At 41.5% G+C, this 17,768-nt stretch overlaps 1 protein-coding gene across 2 annotated transcripts in view; it reads right to left on the reverse strand.

Annotated features, from left to right (window-relative positions):
- Positions 1-3,796: 3,796 nt before the first annotated feature.
- The window catches only part of TAF8 (TATA-box binding protein associated factor 8), a 38,074-nt gene continuing 24,102 nt past the window's right edge, over positions 3,797-17,768 (reverse strand). For both annotated transcript variants that reach the window (XM_089681152.1, XM_089681151.1), the window contains 3 exons: positions 13,726-13,873; positions 13,428-13,570; positions 3,797-4,728 (listed from right to left, as the gene is read on the reverse strand). In XM_089681152.1, the coding sequence (XP_089537278.1) occupies positions 4,597-4,728; positions 13,428-13,570; positions 13,726-13,873 (423 nt within the window). In that variant the 3' untranslated portion in view covers positions 3,797-4,596. The remainder of the gene's footprint in view (positions 4,729-13,427; positions 13,571-13,725; positions 13,874-17,768) is intronic.

The raw sequence follows: 17,768 nt of genomic DNA on the forward strand, positions 1-17,768 counted from the left end.
CATACCAATATGTCTTTGAGTTTGCTTTGATCCTACTGTTTATGAACATTGTCAAGAGTGCAGTAGAAATGAAAGAAGAGGCAGCTCCCCCCCCAATTTATGCAAGAGGGGTTAGTACAGACAAAGCATTTTCTGTTCAGCCATGATCACAATATCTGCAGTTCACTGGGCAATTCCAACCTCTAGGAACTGAGGGTGCCCTCTAGAATTACGCAGGTACTTTTTACCTCTGCTAAAGGGGGCACAAGTGAAGATCAAGATGAGCAACACTATGGCTGTATTCAAGCAGGGCAGCACCTGGAGCCTTTTGCTTGCAGCAGAAATCTTTAAGTGGGATGAAAGACGCATCTCAGCCTTAACAGCTTTGTACCTACTTGGGCCAAAGAATTTAGTGGCAAAGTCAACATTTGCAGGCTACAATGAATGGTCAGTGAACAAACGCTATCCTACACAAAGTGTTCTGGCCCTGGTGGATGCTAGAGGTTGACTTAAGGGCTACAATCCACAACACTTGGCTTTGTGACACAAGCCCCTCCAAGGGCTGGTGCAGGATGCCCATTCGGTCTGTTGGGACTTTAAGCTAATATATGCATTTCCCCCAACATCATTAATTCTGCATGCACTCAGGTATTCAAGTAGAGAAAGTGAACATTATTATGATCCTACCCTTTTGGCGCAGGAGGGTATTGTCTCCTCTTCATTTTCACCATTGTTCCCACCATCGTTCCCTCCATAGCAACTTCCGTTGAAACGTAACTTCTTAATCAAGATTTTCTTAATTCCAATCCCAAGAGACTCCAATAAATTCTTGTGGATTCAATGGGGCAGGATGATCAGTTTAGGCATTCCAGGAAGAGTGTAGAGACTATTAAAATCCCACAAAATTTCAACCAATTCCATGCATTTCAAATTCTGGTGGATAATTTTCTAGTTCGCAGTGGCAGCCAACATTGATCCCTTTTAGGCAGCATTCTCTGACATCCTCAGCCTTCTGCATACAGGTATGGGCCGAGGATTGGGATAGTGTTCTTTGAAGGTGCAGATATCTCCACCTTGACTAAGGTAGTAGTAATACCGCTGCAAAATGTTTTAGTTCCTACTTTATAACATTTGTTAAAATAGCAATTGGCTAGACCACATAATAATTAGCGATATTGACTAATGCAATATCGCTTTTTTTTTTTTTTTTTCTCTTAGATATTTAGCACAGGTAATTACTGCATTTGTGGTTTTAACCTTTTTGTGGTTGCAAGATATTTGTTCCCAACCTTTTTGAATTCCTGGCCTCATGTGGACAGGAGGAGGCCAGGAAATCAAAATATTTTTTCTTATCCTTATTTTCCTTTCCTGGCCAATTCTCATATGAGTATAAGTTTCCCTCCCTGCTGTCCTGTTAGAGAACACCGTGAGGCTAAATTAGGTGAACATATTGGGAGTCAGGGGCAGAGATGCATGCAGAAATGAGGATTGGCTCAGAAATTACAGGAAAATATATTTTCTGAATGCAGAGACCATGTCAAATAAAATGGTGACTGATGCAATTTTTTTTTAAGCCACACAAAAATTATGCTACTGCTTATCAAACCTATATTTTCGTTAACAAAATTACCTTTAGTGCACACAACAAAATATACTGTGCACTTTTTTTGATAAAATATAAAAGATAAGGCTGCATTGAGTAAATAGATACTAAAATTTGTTAAGCATCAAATTGCACACGCCCATGAAATGGCAAAAAAATCACAATACATCCAATTGTCCTTATAAGCCCACTATGTGATAGTGTAGGTGACAGGTTCTCTTCAAGGAAATATCAGAAGTCACTTCTGCACCCTGTTGAAGCAAACTGAGCACAGACTCTGCATAATTAGCTTCTTCCCCAGGCAAAGCAGCTGGAGATTGACCGCTCTGAACCAGGAAGAACTGTACTTCTTCCTGGAAGATATCAGCTGAACACCTGATGGGGGAAATGGAGTGTTGCACATTTATGAGCACATAAAAGTGATCACTTCCACTAGAATAACTTCTACTAGAAATTTGGCAGCAAAAATGTAAACAATGCTAGGATGGGGTTTAAATGTTAATGCTGCCGCTGACAAAAAGGTTAACTCCTCCTGGGGGCTCTCGTGGATGTCTCCAACTTACAAGCCGACCTCAATGCACTGTTTAATTGGGCAACTATGTGGCAAATGAGGTTTAATGTTGATAAATGTAAGGTTATGCACTTGGGTGCTAAGAATATGCATGCATCATGCGTACTGGGGGGGGGTACAATTGGGGGAATCAATGGTGGAGAAGGATCTGGGAGTTCTGGTATATCACAAGCTTAATAATGGCATGCAATGCCAAGCTGCAGTTTCTAAAGCGAGCAAAATCCTCTCTTGTATTAAAAGAGGTATAGACTCCAGAGAGAGATATCATTTTATCCCTGTACAAATCATTAGTAAGACCTCATCTGGAATATGCAGTTCAGTTTTGGGCACCAATTCACAAAAAGAACATTGGGGAACTGGAGAAAGTACAGAGAAGGGCAACCAAACTGATAAGAGGCATGGAGGAGCTCAGCTATGTGGAAAGATTAGAGGAACTGAATTTATTGTCTCTTGAGAAGAGAACATTAAGGGGGGATATGATCAACATGTATAAATACATCAGTGGTTCATATAGTGAACTTGGTGTAGAGCTATTCTCCCTGAGGTCATTACAGAGGACAAGGGGGCAAATGGGACCCCACATACACTGGCACTTCTTCCAGCTCTCCAACTGAAAGGCCATACTTTGGTATGGACAGGGAGCTAGAGGAAGAGTCTACAGGCATTGTACCTAGGACCCACCGATCACTGATCCAGTACTTTGTAGGCTCCTATGCAAAAAAATAAAATACATACATGCATTTTTACCTGACAAATATATGTGCATTTGTTATTTTTTTTTCTAAAAAGTGGACTTAGCCTTTAACTCTCTCACTGCCGAATCTTAAGAACTCTGCCATTACAAAAAAAAAAACAAAGAAACTTAATCTGGTATACATGCACTTCTAACTTTCTGTGCGGGATGACAAAACACAAGATTGCCCTGCCCCGCATTCCTCCTCCTCTCCACAACATAGGGAGTAACTGTTCTGTAGCCCAAAGAAGAACTGAGAGGGCCAATTAGGCTCCTAACACAAGAAGAGTGAACAGGACACAACACAGCTTTCATTTTCTATCAAGGTCAACATGTTTTTGTACTTGTCAAATATAAATAAACACTTTATTTAAAAAGGTATATTTACTAGAGAAAAAAAATTGCAAATATGACAAGTCCATTGTTAGGATTGACATACATTTTAAATAATATGCAAACCCAACATTTCATATTCCTGATACAGTATGTGCCTGCTGTACCATGTACTAGTATGAAAAAGTATGCTGTTCTCTGTGTATTGTTTCCTTTGTGTAAAAACCCTGGTATTTCTGCTATTCCCTCTACTTTCCTTTTAAAAACGTACCACACTAGGCAGGAAAGCATAGCGTAGTCAGTGTTCTGGCTGCGTTAAGAACTGAGCCTGCTCCCCCCCTTCACAGCCATTCCCTGGGAAGTTTATTGTCCTGCTGTTTCCCCTCCCCCAGCTCCTAATGCAGCTGAAAACAGAGGTTATGTGATTATTTAAAAAAAAAAAAAAGGTATCTACAATGTTTTTTATATATACTGTATACACAAATGTTTTGCCTTTCATTTTGGTTTTAAACTGAATGGGTTGTTTTACAAGGTGACGGTTTACATATACTCTAAAGTTCAGAGAAAGAAACAGTGCTGAATTGAAAAGATTTTTTTTTTATCTTAAGAATGTTTTATTTTTTTTCTTACAAATTAGTTCCTTTTTGGCTTGAAAAAAAAAATAACTGGGCATATTTCACTACAATAAGAGACCTTTTAACATTATAACATTTTTTTAATCCAAGCACATACCTGTACAGAAGACAGCACACCTTCCTTTTCTGTGCCCCCACCACCCCACACTTTTCTGTTGTAGAGAACCTAAGTCCGCTGGGAAACTGACACTTCTGGGAGTGTCTATCCCCATTGTCCCCCACAGCTCACCGCTTCCTTCCTCTGTCCATTACTGTCACTACCAGATCTATTTTACAGGTATATGTTTGAATTAAAAAATGTTACAACATAATAGGGTCTCTTTAAAGTGGGACAATTTAATATCCTTTGTATTACATTTCTGCAATAAAGCTCATATCAGTTTAACACAGAAAGCCTTTTTTAATTATAAAATCTGTTACATTGAATACTGTGCCTTTTTTTTTTTTCTTTGGGCACCAGCAAGACTCTTCATAAACAAGACCTAGTGCTAGGGTCGGATGTAGAAGAAGCTGGAAAAAAATGGATTTCACTAGGCCTGTATTTGCTGCAAAGGCACCTCAATACTTCAACAAACAGCCCAACAGTCATGACATGTCTATAAACAACGTGAGCAGCCCAATGAGTCTTGTTAAAAGGTGTTGGGAAATTCTGAGGAACACAATATCATGTCCTTCCAATGTTACATTACACAGTCTGTGTGTGTATAGCATGCCCTAGTTAATCGCCTTGATCACCGGGTGGTCATTTTTTTCGCCTCAGCTTTGGCTTTTTTACAGGTCGTAAATAGGGATTATCAATCAGGGTTTCTTCACCACCCTTCAATGAGCTGTTCTGAAGAACTGATGAATTTTCCTTCTCTTCTCCAGGATCATCCTATTGAGATAGAAAAAAATGAACACAGAAAAACTAAATAAGCTTAGAGGTCAACAAATTTGAAAATTGCATTTCACAAAAAAGAAAGGAAGGGAAATAATGTACAGTAAATGACGTGGTATATGCATGTGTGGATGAGAAAATTAAACAACATTATGTGCTAACAGACATGGCTTTCTTTTAGAAGCAGTTTAATTCTTTTTAAATGTAACCTAATGTATACGGATGCATGTGAGCTGCTCTCATATGGGTGCGCTTGGTTCTAGCAGACAATATCTAGGCCCGGGCACTGTCATAATAGAGATGATATGTTGTTGAAGCTCCCCCTAGTATCCGACACAGGAGATTTTTTTCCAGATACTTTTTATTAACCACTTAAGCTCAGGAAAGTTTTAACCCCTTCATGACCAGGGCAATTTTTGCTATTTAGCACTGTGCTACTTTAACTGGTAATTGCACAATCATGCAATGCTATACCCAAATGGCATTTTTTCACACAAACAGAGCTTTATTTTTATGGTACTTGATCAACACTTGGTTTATATAATAAAAAAAAACCCCAAACAAAAAAAAAAAAAGACAGAAAATTTAGCAAATAATTTTTACCTTCTGCTATAAAACATATCCAATAAAAAATTTTTTTTTAAATTCTAATTTCTTCATAAATTTAGGTCAAAATGTATTCTGCTACGTCTGTGGTAAAAGAAAAAAATCCCAATAAGTATATATTGATTGGTTTGTGTGAAAATTATAGAGTCTACAAACAATTAAAAATAAACTTGAATTTTAATTTATTTTAAATAAAATTAGTAATGGTGGTAATTAGCAACTTATAGTGGGACTGTGATAGTGCAGCGGGTAATTTGACACTGGGTGGGAAATGACTGACACTGATATCACTTTATTGGTGTCATTGGAGATATTACTATACACTATACCAGTGGTCGGCAAGCCGCGGCTCGCGAGCCACATGCGGCTCTTTACCCAGTCTAATGCGGCTCTTCTGTGTGCCGGGCGCCTGCTCCCCTCCCTCCTCTCGGTCGGCCGCTCCCCTGCCTCCTCTCGGTTGGCAGCCCCAAAAGTCCGCGCGGACCTTTTAATCCGGCCTACGGATGTGGCTGTCAGGATGTGTGTAGGCGGGGCAGCGTGCCGAACGTGAGGGGAGGGGAGCTAGGCTCCTCTCACAGTCCGCCCTGAAGACCCGAACGGCGCGGGAAGACAGCGAGAGGAACGCAAAAGGTAAGTGAATTGACACGGGGGACTTGGCTTACTAGAAGGGGGGGGGGGAATAGTACTGTGGGGGATGAAATACTATATGAGGGATGAATTACTTTATGAGGGATGAAATACTATATGGGGGGATGAAATACTATATGAGGGATGAAATACTATATGAGGGATGAAATACTATATGAGGGATGAATTACTATATGAGGGATGAATTACTATATGAGGGATGAAATACTATATGGGGGGATGAAATACTATATGGGGGGATGAATTACTATATGAGGGATGAATTACTATATGAGGGATGAATTACTATATGAGGGATGAAATACTATATGGGGGGATGAAATACTATATGGGGGATGAATTACTTTATGAGGGATGAAATACTATATGGGGGGATGAAATACTATATGAGGGATGAAATACTATATGAGGGATGAATTACTATATGAGGGATGAAATACTATATGAGGGGATGAAATACTATGTGGGGGGATGAATTACTATATGGGGGATGAAATACTATATGAGGGATGAAATACTATATGAGGGATGAAATACTATATGAGGGATGAATTACTATATGAGGGATGAAATACTATATGGGGGGATGAAATACTATATGGGGGGATGAAATACTATATGGGGGGATGAAATACTATATGAGGGATGAAATACTATATGGGGGGATGAAATACTATATGGGGGGATGAAATACTATATGAGGGATGAATTACTATATGAGGGATGAAATACTATATGGGGGGATGAAATACTATATGAGGGATGAATTACTATATGAGGGATGAAATACTATATGGGGGGATGAAATACTATATGAGGGATGAAATACTATATGGGGGGATGAAATACTATATGAGGGATGAAATACTATATGGGGGGATGAAATACTATATGAGGGATGAAATACTATATGAGGGATGAAATACTATATGAGGGATGAAATACTATATGGGGGATGAAATACTATATGGGGGATGAAATACTATATGGGGGATGAAATACTATATGGGGGATGAAATACTATACGGGGGATGAAATACTATACGAGGGATGAAATACTATACGGGGGATGAATTGCTATGGGGGATGAATTACTATATGGGGGATGAATTACTATATGGGGGATGAATTACTATATGGGGGATGAATTACTATATGGGGGATGAATTACTATGGGGGATGAATTACACCATGGGGGATGAATTACACTATGGGGGATGAATTACTATATGGGAGATGTATTTTCAGTTTTAAAAATGTGGCTCTCAAAATAAATTTCAATCATGGTTTTGGCGAGATTTGGCTCAGTTGAAAAAAAAGGTTGCCCACCACTGCACTATACTAATGTGTGTAATGTGTGCTGCTTTTACTAAGAGATGTACCGGTTTTATCTCCCTGCTTTGCAGGTAGAAACAAACTGCCACATCTCTGCTCCATGTACAGAGCTCTGTGTTGTTCTTAAACACAGGGCTCTGTACTGTCATTCGCTACGCCAATCAGCAGGTCCCAGTCATAAATCATTGGTTGTGTGCCAAATGACAGCACATGGTGCGGGGCATACGTAATCCAGCGCAGAGCAGCCACCCCGCCACAGTATATATACACAGTGGGTAAAATAAGTATTGAACACATCTCCATTTTTCTCGGTAAATATATTTCTAATTGGTGCTACTGACATGAAATTTTCACCACATGTCAGTAACAACCCATGAAATCCATGCATACAAAGAAAATAAAACAAATAAGTTCAGAGATTAGGTTATGTGTACTTCGTACAAAATCCTTTGTTGGTAACGACAGGTTCAAGATGCCTCCTGTATGGAGAATCTAGTCGCATGCATTGCTCAGGTGTGATTTTGGCCCATTCTTCCACACAAACAGTCTTCAAATCTTGAAGGTTCCGTGGGCCTCTTCTATAAACTCTGATTTTAAGTTCTTTCCATAGATTTTCTATTGGATTCAAGTCAACGATTGGCTGGGCCATTCTAGCAGATTTATTTTCTTTCTTTGAAAGCTTTCCTTAGCTTTGTGTTTGGGATCATTGTCTCGCTGAAATATCCATCCTCGTTTCATCTTCATCATCCTGGTAGGTGGGAGCAGATTTATATCAAGAATGTCTTGCTACATTTTTCCGTTCATCCTCCCTCCACCGATATGAAGTTTGCAAGTACCGTATGCTGAAACACAGCCCCACACCATGATGTTCCCACCTCCAAACTTCACTGTTGGTATGGTGTTTTTGGAGTGATGTGCAGTGCCATTTGACCTCCAAACATGGTGTGTATTTTGGTATCCAAAGAGTTCAATTTTGCTCTGATATAACCAGATTATATCCTCCCAGTATTTCACAGGCTTGTCTAAATGTTGTGCAACAAACTTTAAATGAGCTTCAACCCGCTCTTTCTTCAGCAATCTTGCACGGCAAGCATACATACAGGCCATGGTGGTTGAGTGCATTACTTATGGTTTTCTTTGAAACACTTGTACCCGCTAATTCCAGGTCTTTCTAAAGCTCTCCACAAGAGGTAATTGGCTCTTGGACAACTTCTCTGAGGAGCACCTGGTTGTAGCTGGTTTATGGTGAAATGATGTTCTTTCCACTTCCAGAATATGGCCCAAACAGTGCTCATTGGAACATTCAGAAGTTTGGAAATCCTTCTGTAACCAATGCCAAAAGTATGTTTTGCAACAATAAGGTTGCGAAGGCCTTGAGAGAGCTCTTTGCTTTTACCCATCGAGATGTTTCTTGTGTGACACCTAGGTAACGAGACACCTTTTTATAGGCCATCAGTTGAGACTGAACCAGCTGATATTAGTTTGAACTGACATGGGGCAGGATTGCTTTCTAATTATTGATATATTTCAGCTGGTGTATTGGCTTTCTTCATTGCACCTCTTTTTCTTCATGTGTTCAATACTTTTTCTCTGTGCCATTCTATTTTATTACACATAATTTTTTAACTTATTTATGTTTCCTTGCATGTAGGGACTGCATGGGTTGTTTCCGACATGTGGTGAAAATTTTACGTCAAAAGCACCTTTAGAAATATATTTACTGAGAAAAATGGTGACGCGTTCTGTACTTATTCTACTCGAGATATAAAAATTATATATTGCCAAAAGTATTGGGACACTCCTCAAAATCATTGGATTTAGGTGTTCCAATCACCTCCATGGCCACAGGTGTGTAAACTCAAGCACCTATGGAATGCTTCTACAAAAATTTGTGAAAGAATGGGTTGCTCTCAGGAGCTCAGTGCATTCAAGAGTGGAACCGTGATAGATTGCCACCTGTGTAATGAGTCCATCCGTGAAATTTCCTTGCTACTAAATATTCCACGGTCAACTGTTAGTGGCATTATAACAAAGTGGAAGCAACTGGGAACAGCAGCAACTCAGCCACGAAAAATGACAGAGCGGGGTCAGCACATGCTGAAGCGCACAGTGCACAGAAGTTGGCAACTGTCTGCAGAGTCAATAGCTAAAGACCTCCAAACTTTGTGTGGCCTTCAGATTAGCACAGCAACAGTGTGCAGAGAGCTTAATGGAATGGGTTTCCATGGCCGAGCAGCTGCACTCAAGCCTTACTTCACCAAGTGCAATGCAAATTGTCGGATGCAGCAGTGTAAAGCACACCACCACTGGACTCTGATGGACTTGTCTGGGTTTGGCGGTTGCTAGGAGAATGGTATTTGCCTGACTGCATTGTGCCAAGTGCAAAGTTTGGTGGAGGGGGGATAATGGTGTGGAGTTGTTTGTCAGGGATTGGGCTTGGCCCCTTAGTTTCAGTGAAGAAAGGTGTTAGCATACCAAGACATTTTGGACAATTTCATGCTCCAAACTTTGTAGGACTAAGCTGCACACAAAACACACATATGGGAACAGTTTGGGTATGTCCCCTTCCTGTTCCAACATGACTGCACACCAGTGCACAAAACAAGGTCCATAAAGACCAGGATGAGCAAGTTTGGGGTGGAGGAACTTGACTGGCCTGCACAGAGTCCTGACCTCAACCCGATAGAACACCTTTAGGATGAATAAGAGCGGAGATTGCAAGCCAGGCCTTCTCGACCGACGTCAGTGCCTGACCTCACAAATGCTCTTCTGGTCAAACATTACCATAGACCAGTTCGTAAACCTTGTGGACAGCCTTCCCAGAAGAGCTGAAGCTGTTATACCTGCAAAGGGTGGGCAAACTCAATAATGAACCCTATGGACTAAGACTGAGATGCCATTAAAGTTCATGTGCATGTAAAGGCAGGCGTCCCAATACAAAATAAGCACAATAATAGTAGGAAACAACAGCAACAACTGTTTACACCTTGCAGATTGATGTACAAGGCACTAAAATTGGTTCTGCATAATTCTCAAATACCATAGCCAGAGCTGATGCTTCCACTAGGCAAACTAGGCAGCCGCCTAGGGCGTACTGCCACCTAGGGGCACCTGGGCGCAGCACAGGCTGGCACTCTCTCTGTGTGGTCTATTGACCTCTTGTATGAATTCTTCATTTCTCTGTAGAGTCCCCCTCTCCTCATACACAGGAGATGATGAGGGATTGATGTTATCTTTACTCTGTACAATTGTCTCACAGCCTGTCCACACACAACCATTTAGTGCGTGCGCGCACACACACACACCCACAACAGTATTCCATGTAGCAGTAAAGTGTCGGCTCCCCCTAGAATGGGAAGTGAAGACATTAGCTCAGGACCCTGGCTTGTCAGCAGTCTCTGATCAGAGGGTCGGTATATACATCTCCGGTGCACATACTGGCACACACGATCTTCTAGCTGTAACAGGGAGCTAGCTATTGACTGAATGGATAACAGCTTGTATAACAGTGTAAATTTGCTGTCCCCTCAAAATAACTCAACACACAGCCATTAATGTCTAAACCGCTGGCAACAAAAGTGAGTACACCCCTAAGTGAAAATGTCCAAATTAGGCCCAATTAGCCATTTTCCCTCCCTAGTGTCATGTGACTCGTTAGTGTTACAAGGTTTCAGGTGTGTATGGGGATCAGGTGTGTTAAATTTGGTGTTATTGCGCTCACTCTCTCATACTGGTCACTGGAAGTTTAACATGGCACCTCAAGCAAAGAACTCTCTGGGAATCAGAAAAAAAGAATTGTTGCTCTACATAAAGATGGCCTAGGCTATAAGAAGATTGCCAAGACCCTGAAACTGACCTGCAGCATTGTGGCCATATAGCGGTTTAACAGCACAGGTTCCACTCAGAGCAGGCCTCACATGGTAGACCAAAGAACTTGAGTGCATGTGATCAGCGTCATCCCCAGAGGTGGTCTTAGGGAAATAGATGTATGCGTGCTGCCAGCATTACTGCAGAGGTTGAAGGGGTGAAGGGGTCAGCCTATCAGTGCTCAGACCATACGCCGCACACTGCACTAAATTGGTCTACATGGCTGTCATCCCAGAAGGAAGCCTCTTTTAAAGATAATGAACAAGAAAGCCTGCAGTTTGCTGAAGACAAGCAGATTAAGGACATGGATTACTAGAACCAAGTCCTGTGGTCTGATGTGACCAAGATAAACTTATTTGGTTCAGATCGTGTCAAGCGTGTGTGGCGGCAACCAGATGAGGAGTACAAAGACAAGTGTGTCTTGCCTACAGTCAAGCATTATGGTGGTGGGAGTGTCATGTTCTGGGGCTGCATGAGTGCTGCTGGCACTGGGGAGCTACAGATCACTGACGGAACCATGAATGCCAACATGTACTGTGACATACTGAAGCAGAGCATGATCCCCTCCCTTCAGAGACTGGGCCGCATGGCAGTATTCCAACATGATAACGACCCTAAACACACCTCCATGACGACCACTGCCTTGCTAAAGAAGCTGAGGGTAAAGGTGAAAGGACTGGCCAAGCATGTCTCTAGACCTAAACCCTATTGAGCACCTGTGGGGCATCCTCGAAACGGAAGGTGGAGGGCAAGGTCTCTAACATCCACCAGTTCCGTGATGTCGTCATGGAGGAGTGGAAGAGGCAACCAGTGGCAACCTGTGAAGCTCTGGTGAACTCCATGCCTAAGAGGGTGAAGGCAGTGCTGGAAAATAATGGTGGCCACACAAAATATTGACACTTTGGGCCCAATTTAGACATTTTCACTTAGGGGTGTGCTCACTTTACTTGAGAGCGGTTTAGACATTAATGGCTGTGTGTTGAGTTATTTTGAGGGAACAGCAAATTTACAATTTTATACAAGCTGTACACTCACTACTTTACATTGTTGCAAAGTGTCATTTATTCAGGGTTGTCACATGAAAAGATATAGAATAATATAATTGTGAGATACTGTATGTCACTAACAGGGTACCAATACCAGACTTGCGGAACAGAATGAAAGACACCTCAAGAGTGTGGACATTTTTGGAAAAACTAGTTGTCCAGAGACAAAATCAGGGTCCCAATCTACTTGTCCTTTATGACAATCTACTGGTTCAAATTAAAAAAAAAATCATTTAAAAATGTTTTTATTTAAATCCTATTTAAATCGGAGGTGATTTTAGAAATGTCTGGGGCTTTTAAAAACAAAAGGGGCTTTATGGTGACCTAAACGTGTAATAATTTTAACATTGTTCTGTTTATCTCCTCCTCCCTACCTACCTGTCACCAGCATCGCACCCAGGGACTAGGAGGGAGGAGAGAGGCCTTGCAGTGTAATGAGCACCGATTGGGTGCTTGTCAGGAAAGGAGAGCGTCAGGCTTATCCTTTATCCCTTTCACTGCCAGTGCCCTAGGAGGAAGAGGCTGAAACTTTAAGGGGCTGTGTGGAAGCAATCGGCAGCAGCATTGCCACCTGAATGCTTCCATCTGACAGGTGAGCCCTGCTGCTTACCCCCAGCAGGACTAAAGGTTCAAAGAAACTATCTGCTCGGCGCCCAAAATGTCCTGGTCATCGGGCCATAAAAATTGAACATCCCTGGGTCACCTTCTCCTTCAAATCCTCTAATTTAGTACACCTTATCATACATGCAACATGCCCTACAGGTCTCTACGCTGTTTAAACTATGAATCTCTGTGAACCATCATACAGGCTCATCTCCACATCAAAGGGGACTTAACTTTGTTTCTTAGTATCAGTTCATATTACCTAAAGAAGTGGCCAGCATTCTTTGAAGGTTTGCATAGCAATTTATTTATTTAGCAAATAAATGGTATCAACCTAAATCCAAACTTCTACTTTTGTTGAAGGTTAACACTCTGCTGCCACCCTCAAATTTAGAAGTCCAAATACAGCACTGTACTGTTAAGAATCTTCCACATCGAAAACACTAATTTGTCATTAGTATCTTTGCTCTACATGCTGAATTTAGGTAATTACCTGTATAATGGAAACTAAAACATAAATCTATGGCAACAAGCAAAGAAAAAGAAGGACAAATTCAAGAAAACCACAAATAAGATTGTTAAATACAATACCGCATGTAGATGCATAGAAAGGTTTTCTGTATCAGTCTGGTCATCTTGTTCAGAAGAATCAGTCTCTTCTACTTGCTGCAGCTCCAATTCTGATGGGAGAAGGGCATTCAAATATGGGATGGACAAAGGGCGAGCGGCAATCACTGGCAAAGAAGGAAATGTGATAATGAAGGTAGAACACTCCTTGAGCAGTGAGCAAGTAAAATAAAAAAAATAAATAAATGAAACTTATTTAACACACACACTATACAAAGAAAGGATTGGCTTACACAGCACATTGAAAAAAATGCTGTCTTACATGGGAAAATGCTGGTGTCATCCTTGAAGAGACTCTGGGTTTCGCCAGTCTTTGCCATAAATCGCGTTAGTGCTCTTTCCACATCTCTACGCTGAGATGCTGCCTTCTCTCGAAGGACCTGGTAATCCCCCACTGGTTCTCTACAGGTCTGCAATAAGAGTAATAGACTGTAAAACATTTCCTCTCTGTCTCCCCTTGACAGTCTCCCTTCAACTGGGCTGCCTCCAATTTTACAACAGCATCCCCAATCCTGCCACCTCGATGAGAACCTAGAAGTCCCTTTTCCCCTGTAGGCTGATAATGCTAAGCCACTGACTAACAATTAGCAGCAGCCCTGTAAATCTGCTGTAAGTGCTCCTTAAGCCACGTACACATATGGCCCGAATATCAACTGAAATCAGCTGGTACAGTAGATACCTGCTGACATTCAGCCTGTGTGTACAGGTTTTTGTTTGACAGAAGCCGATGTCACAGCCGGCTTCTGTTGAACGAGCATGCTGGCAAACCAGTAGCCAGTCGATGTCTTATCAGCACGCTCAGCCAATGGCTGTGAGTGCTGATCAGTGTGTTCCGGCAGGAAGTCTCCCTCTCAGAATACAATAGCTCAGTGGGAAGATGGCTGCACTAACATCGCATCATTACTACAGAGACCTCCTCAGTTTTTTTATGTTCAGCACATTGGGTTGAATGAAAAACACTTTCAGTGTATACCAGGTTTTACGTTAGCCCTTGTACTGTTAACTGAGAGACAGTGGCTTGGTGTTGTCAACTTACAACAGAAAGTGCTATTACTGACAGGATCTCCTGGTTATAAAAACTTTGCAACAGAAGCACAAAAACACAATTTGCTTACGAAAACTGTGTACAGTGAGGCATGATGTCAAACATACTGAAAATTAGATTTAAGGTTTACATATACTTTAAAAACAGTAAAGAACTAATGAAACGGAAGTTGTGTCACCCTGCAACTGTGTTGACTGGCAAAGGTGTATGAATCTTAAAAAGCAGTGGGAGAACTACAAATTCTTTGGCAAATAAGACAGTTAACACCTGTCTTGCAAATTGTATTTACAGTTCACACTATCGCTTCGCTTTAAGTAATTCTTCACATCCCTGCCAGAAATTACATATCATTATCAATCAATAAGTATACATTCAACAACTTTTATACATTTAAACACACCAACATATCCCTTAACAAAGGCACATTTTATTATTCTATTTCTACTGTAGAATGTCTATTAATACTTTTCTATTCTTTATCTATGTCTACAGTCTCTTTAGGCCTCTGGCACATGGGCGGAAATTACTGTACTTATGTTTCCATTCAGGATCCTTTTGATCCTGAGTAAAATGTTCGGTAAAGACCTTGTGTAAATGTCTGTATGCGTATAGGTTCATAAAAAATTTTTTTTGTCCTCTTTCAGTTGCCAGTGCAATATACCTGTGTGTATAAACGCTAATGCGCATAAATTACTGCATTCAAATGTAAAATTTTCTATTTTTGTTTTACAGCTTTGTACATAGGGCTGCATTACTGATCTTTACACAGCTGTGTGCATTGTTCCATAGACAACAAAGCATCTACAGTATATCCATATCAGTAAGAAATGTGTCTTTTTTTAATCCCTTGTGCAAAAGGCCTTGCTGTTCTCCCATGTGTTTCCAGACTACTTGAATGGCTCTTCCCTAACAGGCTAACCTGATCCTATTCGTCACATCTAACACACTGCTTGATCCTCTTCACCCCGCATACTCAAAAAACTTAAACCCAAACAAAAGTGGCTCATTGCATCCTCAAAGCAAAAGCCGATCTAAAAAAAAGCTTTTCTTTTGACTCTGAAAACTATGACCTGACAGTGACAGACTATGAACTTTAGAGACTGTGCTCTTTCATGGATTTCCTCATACATACACTATATTGCCAAAAGTATTGGGACGCCTGCCTTTACACATGAACTTTAATGGCATCCCAGTCTTAGTCTGTAGGGTTTAATATTGAGTTGGCCCACCCTTTGTAGCTATAACAGCTTCAACTCTTCTGGGAAGGCTGTCCACAAGGTTTCGGAGTGTCTCTATGGGAATGTTTGATCATTCTTCCAGAAGCACATTTGTGAGATCAGGCACTGCTGTCAGATGTGAAGGCCTGGCTTGAAATCTCCAATTCATTTCATCCCAAAGGTGTTCTATCGGGTTGAAGTCAGGGTTCTGTGCAGGTCAGTCATGTTCCTCCACCCCAAACTTGCTCATCCATGTCTTTATGGACCTTGCTTTGTGCACTGGTGTACAGTCATGTTAGAACAGGAAGGGGCCATACCCAAACTGTTCCCACATGTGTGTTTCGTGTGCAGCTTATTCACTTAGGTTGGCTATAGACAACTAATTTTTTTTTTTTTTCGATTAGTCACAGGGCTGATAAAAGTGATCGGATTTCCCTTTCCACACAAGCAAGGATGAAGGAATCCTCAGGTGTCAGAATACACTGATCAGCAGCTACGGCTAATTGGCTGCAGGCACTGACCAAGAAAAAGTTTCCAACAAGCCAGCTCAACCAAAATTGATTATTAGATTGACTTCTGTCGAGCAGCAGCACTATAGAAATAGTGTGAAACCAGTCAATTGTTTTGTGGATTTCCAATTCTTTCATATGTTACGTTCGTTCCTTGATTGGTCCCATTTATAGCTAAGACAATGGCTGGCTATTGGATGTTGTAAAATGAATATGTTATTTCAACTGGAAATTCTTATTTACATTTTTTTTACTTACCGTATTTTCCGGCGTATAAGACGACTGGGCGTATAAGACGACCCCCCTACTTTTCCTGTTAAAATATAGGCTTTGGGCTATACTCGCCGTATAAGACTACCCCCCTCTACCAACCAATCACGGCAAGCGATGTACCAGTATTTTCTGTGCACACTGCATACAAAGCCTGCTTGGATTGGGTGGGTCAGCTCTCCCTGCCTGCCCAGCCCTCCCTGTCTCCAAGATGATCTGAGAACTGCCACAGTTATTAATATATAATAATTAATGTTAATTACCGTATTTCCTGCAAGGTACTGCCTAGCTGACGCTTCTGCACATGTCTTCGGCAGCAGTAGACGATCGCTGATCACCATTCCTCACAGAACTGCATGAGACGTCGGATGCAGCCGTTCAGTGCTCGATTGAGCTTGACTGAAACTGTGATATGCAGAGAAGGGATACACATCGGGTAGCGGCAAGAAGACGCTTCTGCACATGTCACAGTTTCAGTCAAGCTCAATCGAGCACTGAACGGCTGCATCCGACGTCTCATGCAGTTCTGCGAGGAATGGTGATCAGCGATCGTCTACTGCTGCCGAAGACATGCGCAGAAGCGTCAGCTCGGAAGTACAGGTAAGGTTTCAGCACAACACCCGGCGTATAAGACGACCCCCGACTTTGTAGAAGATTTCCAGGGGTTAAAAAGTCGTCTTATACGCCGGAAAATACGGTAAGTTTAATTTCCTTGACCAGATAATATGACAATATACTATATAATATATACACATACACACACACAAAAAAAACAAAAACACACCCCAAACTCGCTCATCCATGTCTTTATGGACCTTGCTTTGTGCACTGGTGCGCAGTCATGCTGAAACAGGAAGGGCTCACCCCCAAACTGTTCCCAGAGTTGGGAGCATGAAATTGTCCAAAATGTCTTGGTATGCTGACGCCTTAAGAGTTCCCTTCACTGGAACTAAGGGGCCAAGCCCAACCCCTGAAAAACAACCACACACCATAATCCCCCCTGCACCAAACTTTACACTTGGCACAATGCAGTCAGGCAAGTACTGTTCTGGCAACTGTGAAACCCAAACACATCCATCGGATTTCCAGACAGAGAAGCGTGATTAGTTACTCCAGAGAACATGTTTCCACTGGTCTGGAGTCCAGTGGCGGTGTGCTTTACACCACTGCATCCGAAGTTCTGCACTGTACTGGGCGATATAAGGCTTGGATGCAGCTGCTTGGCCATGGAAACCCATTCAATGATGCTCTCTATGCACTGTTC

The sequence above is a fragment of the Staurois parvus genome, unplaced genomic scaffold (genome assembly GCF_062004578.1).
Source record: "Staurois parvus isolate SC_StPar_1 unplaced genomic scaffold, SC_StPar_1.0 ptg000261l, whole genome shotgun sequence".
In the NCBI taxonomy this organism is placed as follows: domain Eukaryota; kingdom Metazoa; phylum Chordata; class Amphibia; order Anura; family Ranidae; genus Staurois; species Staurois parvus.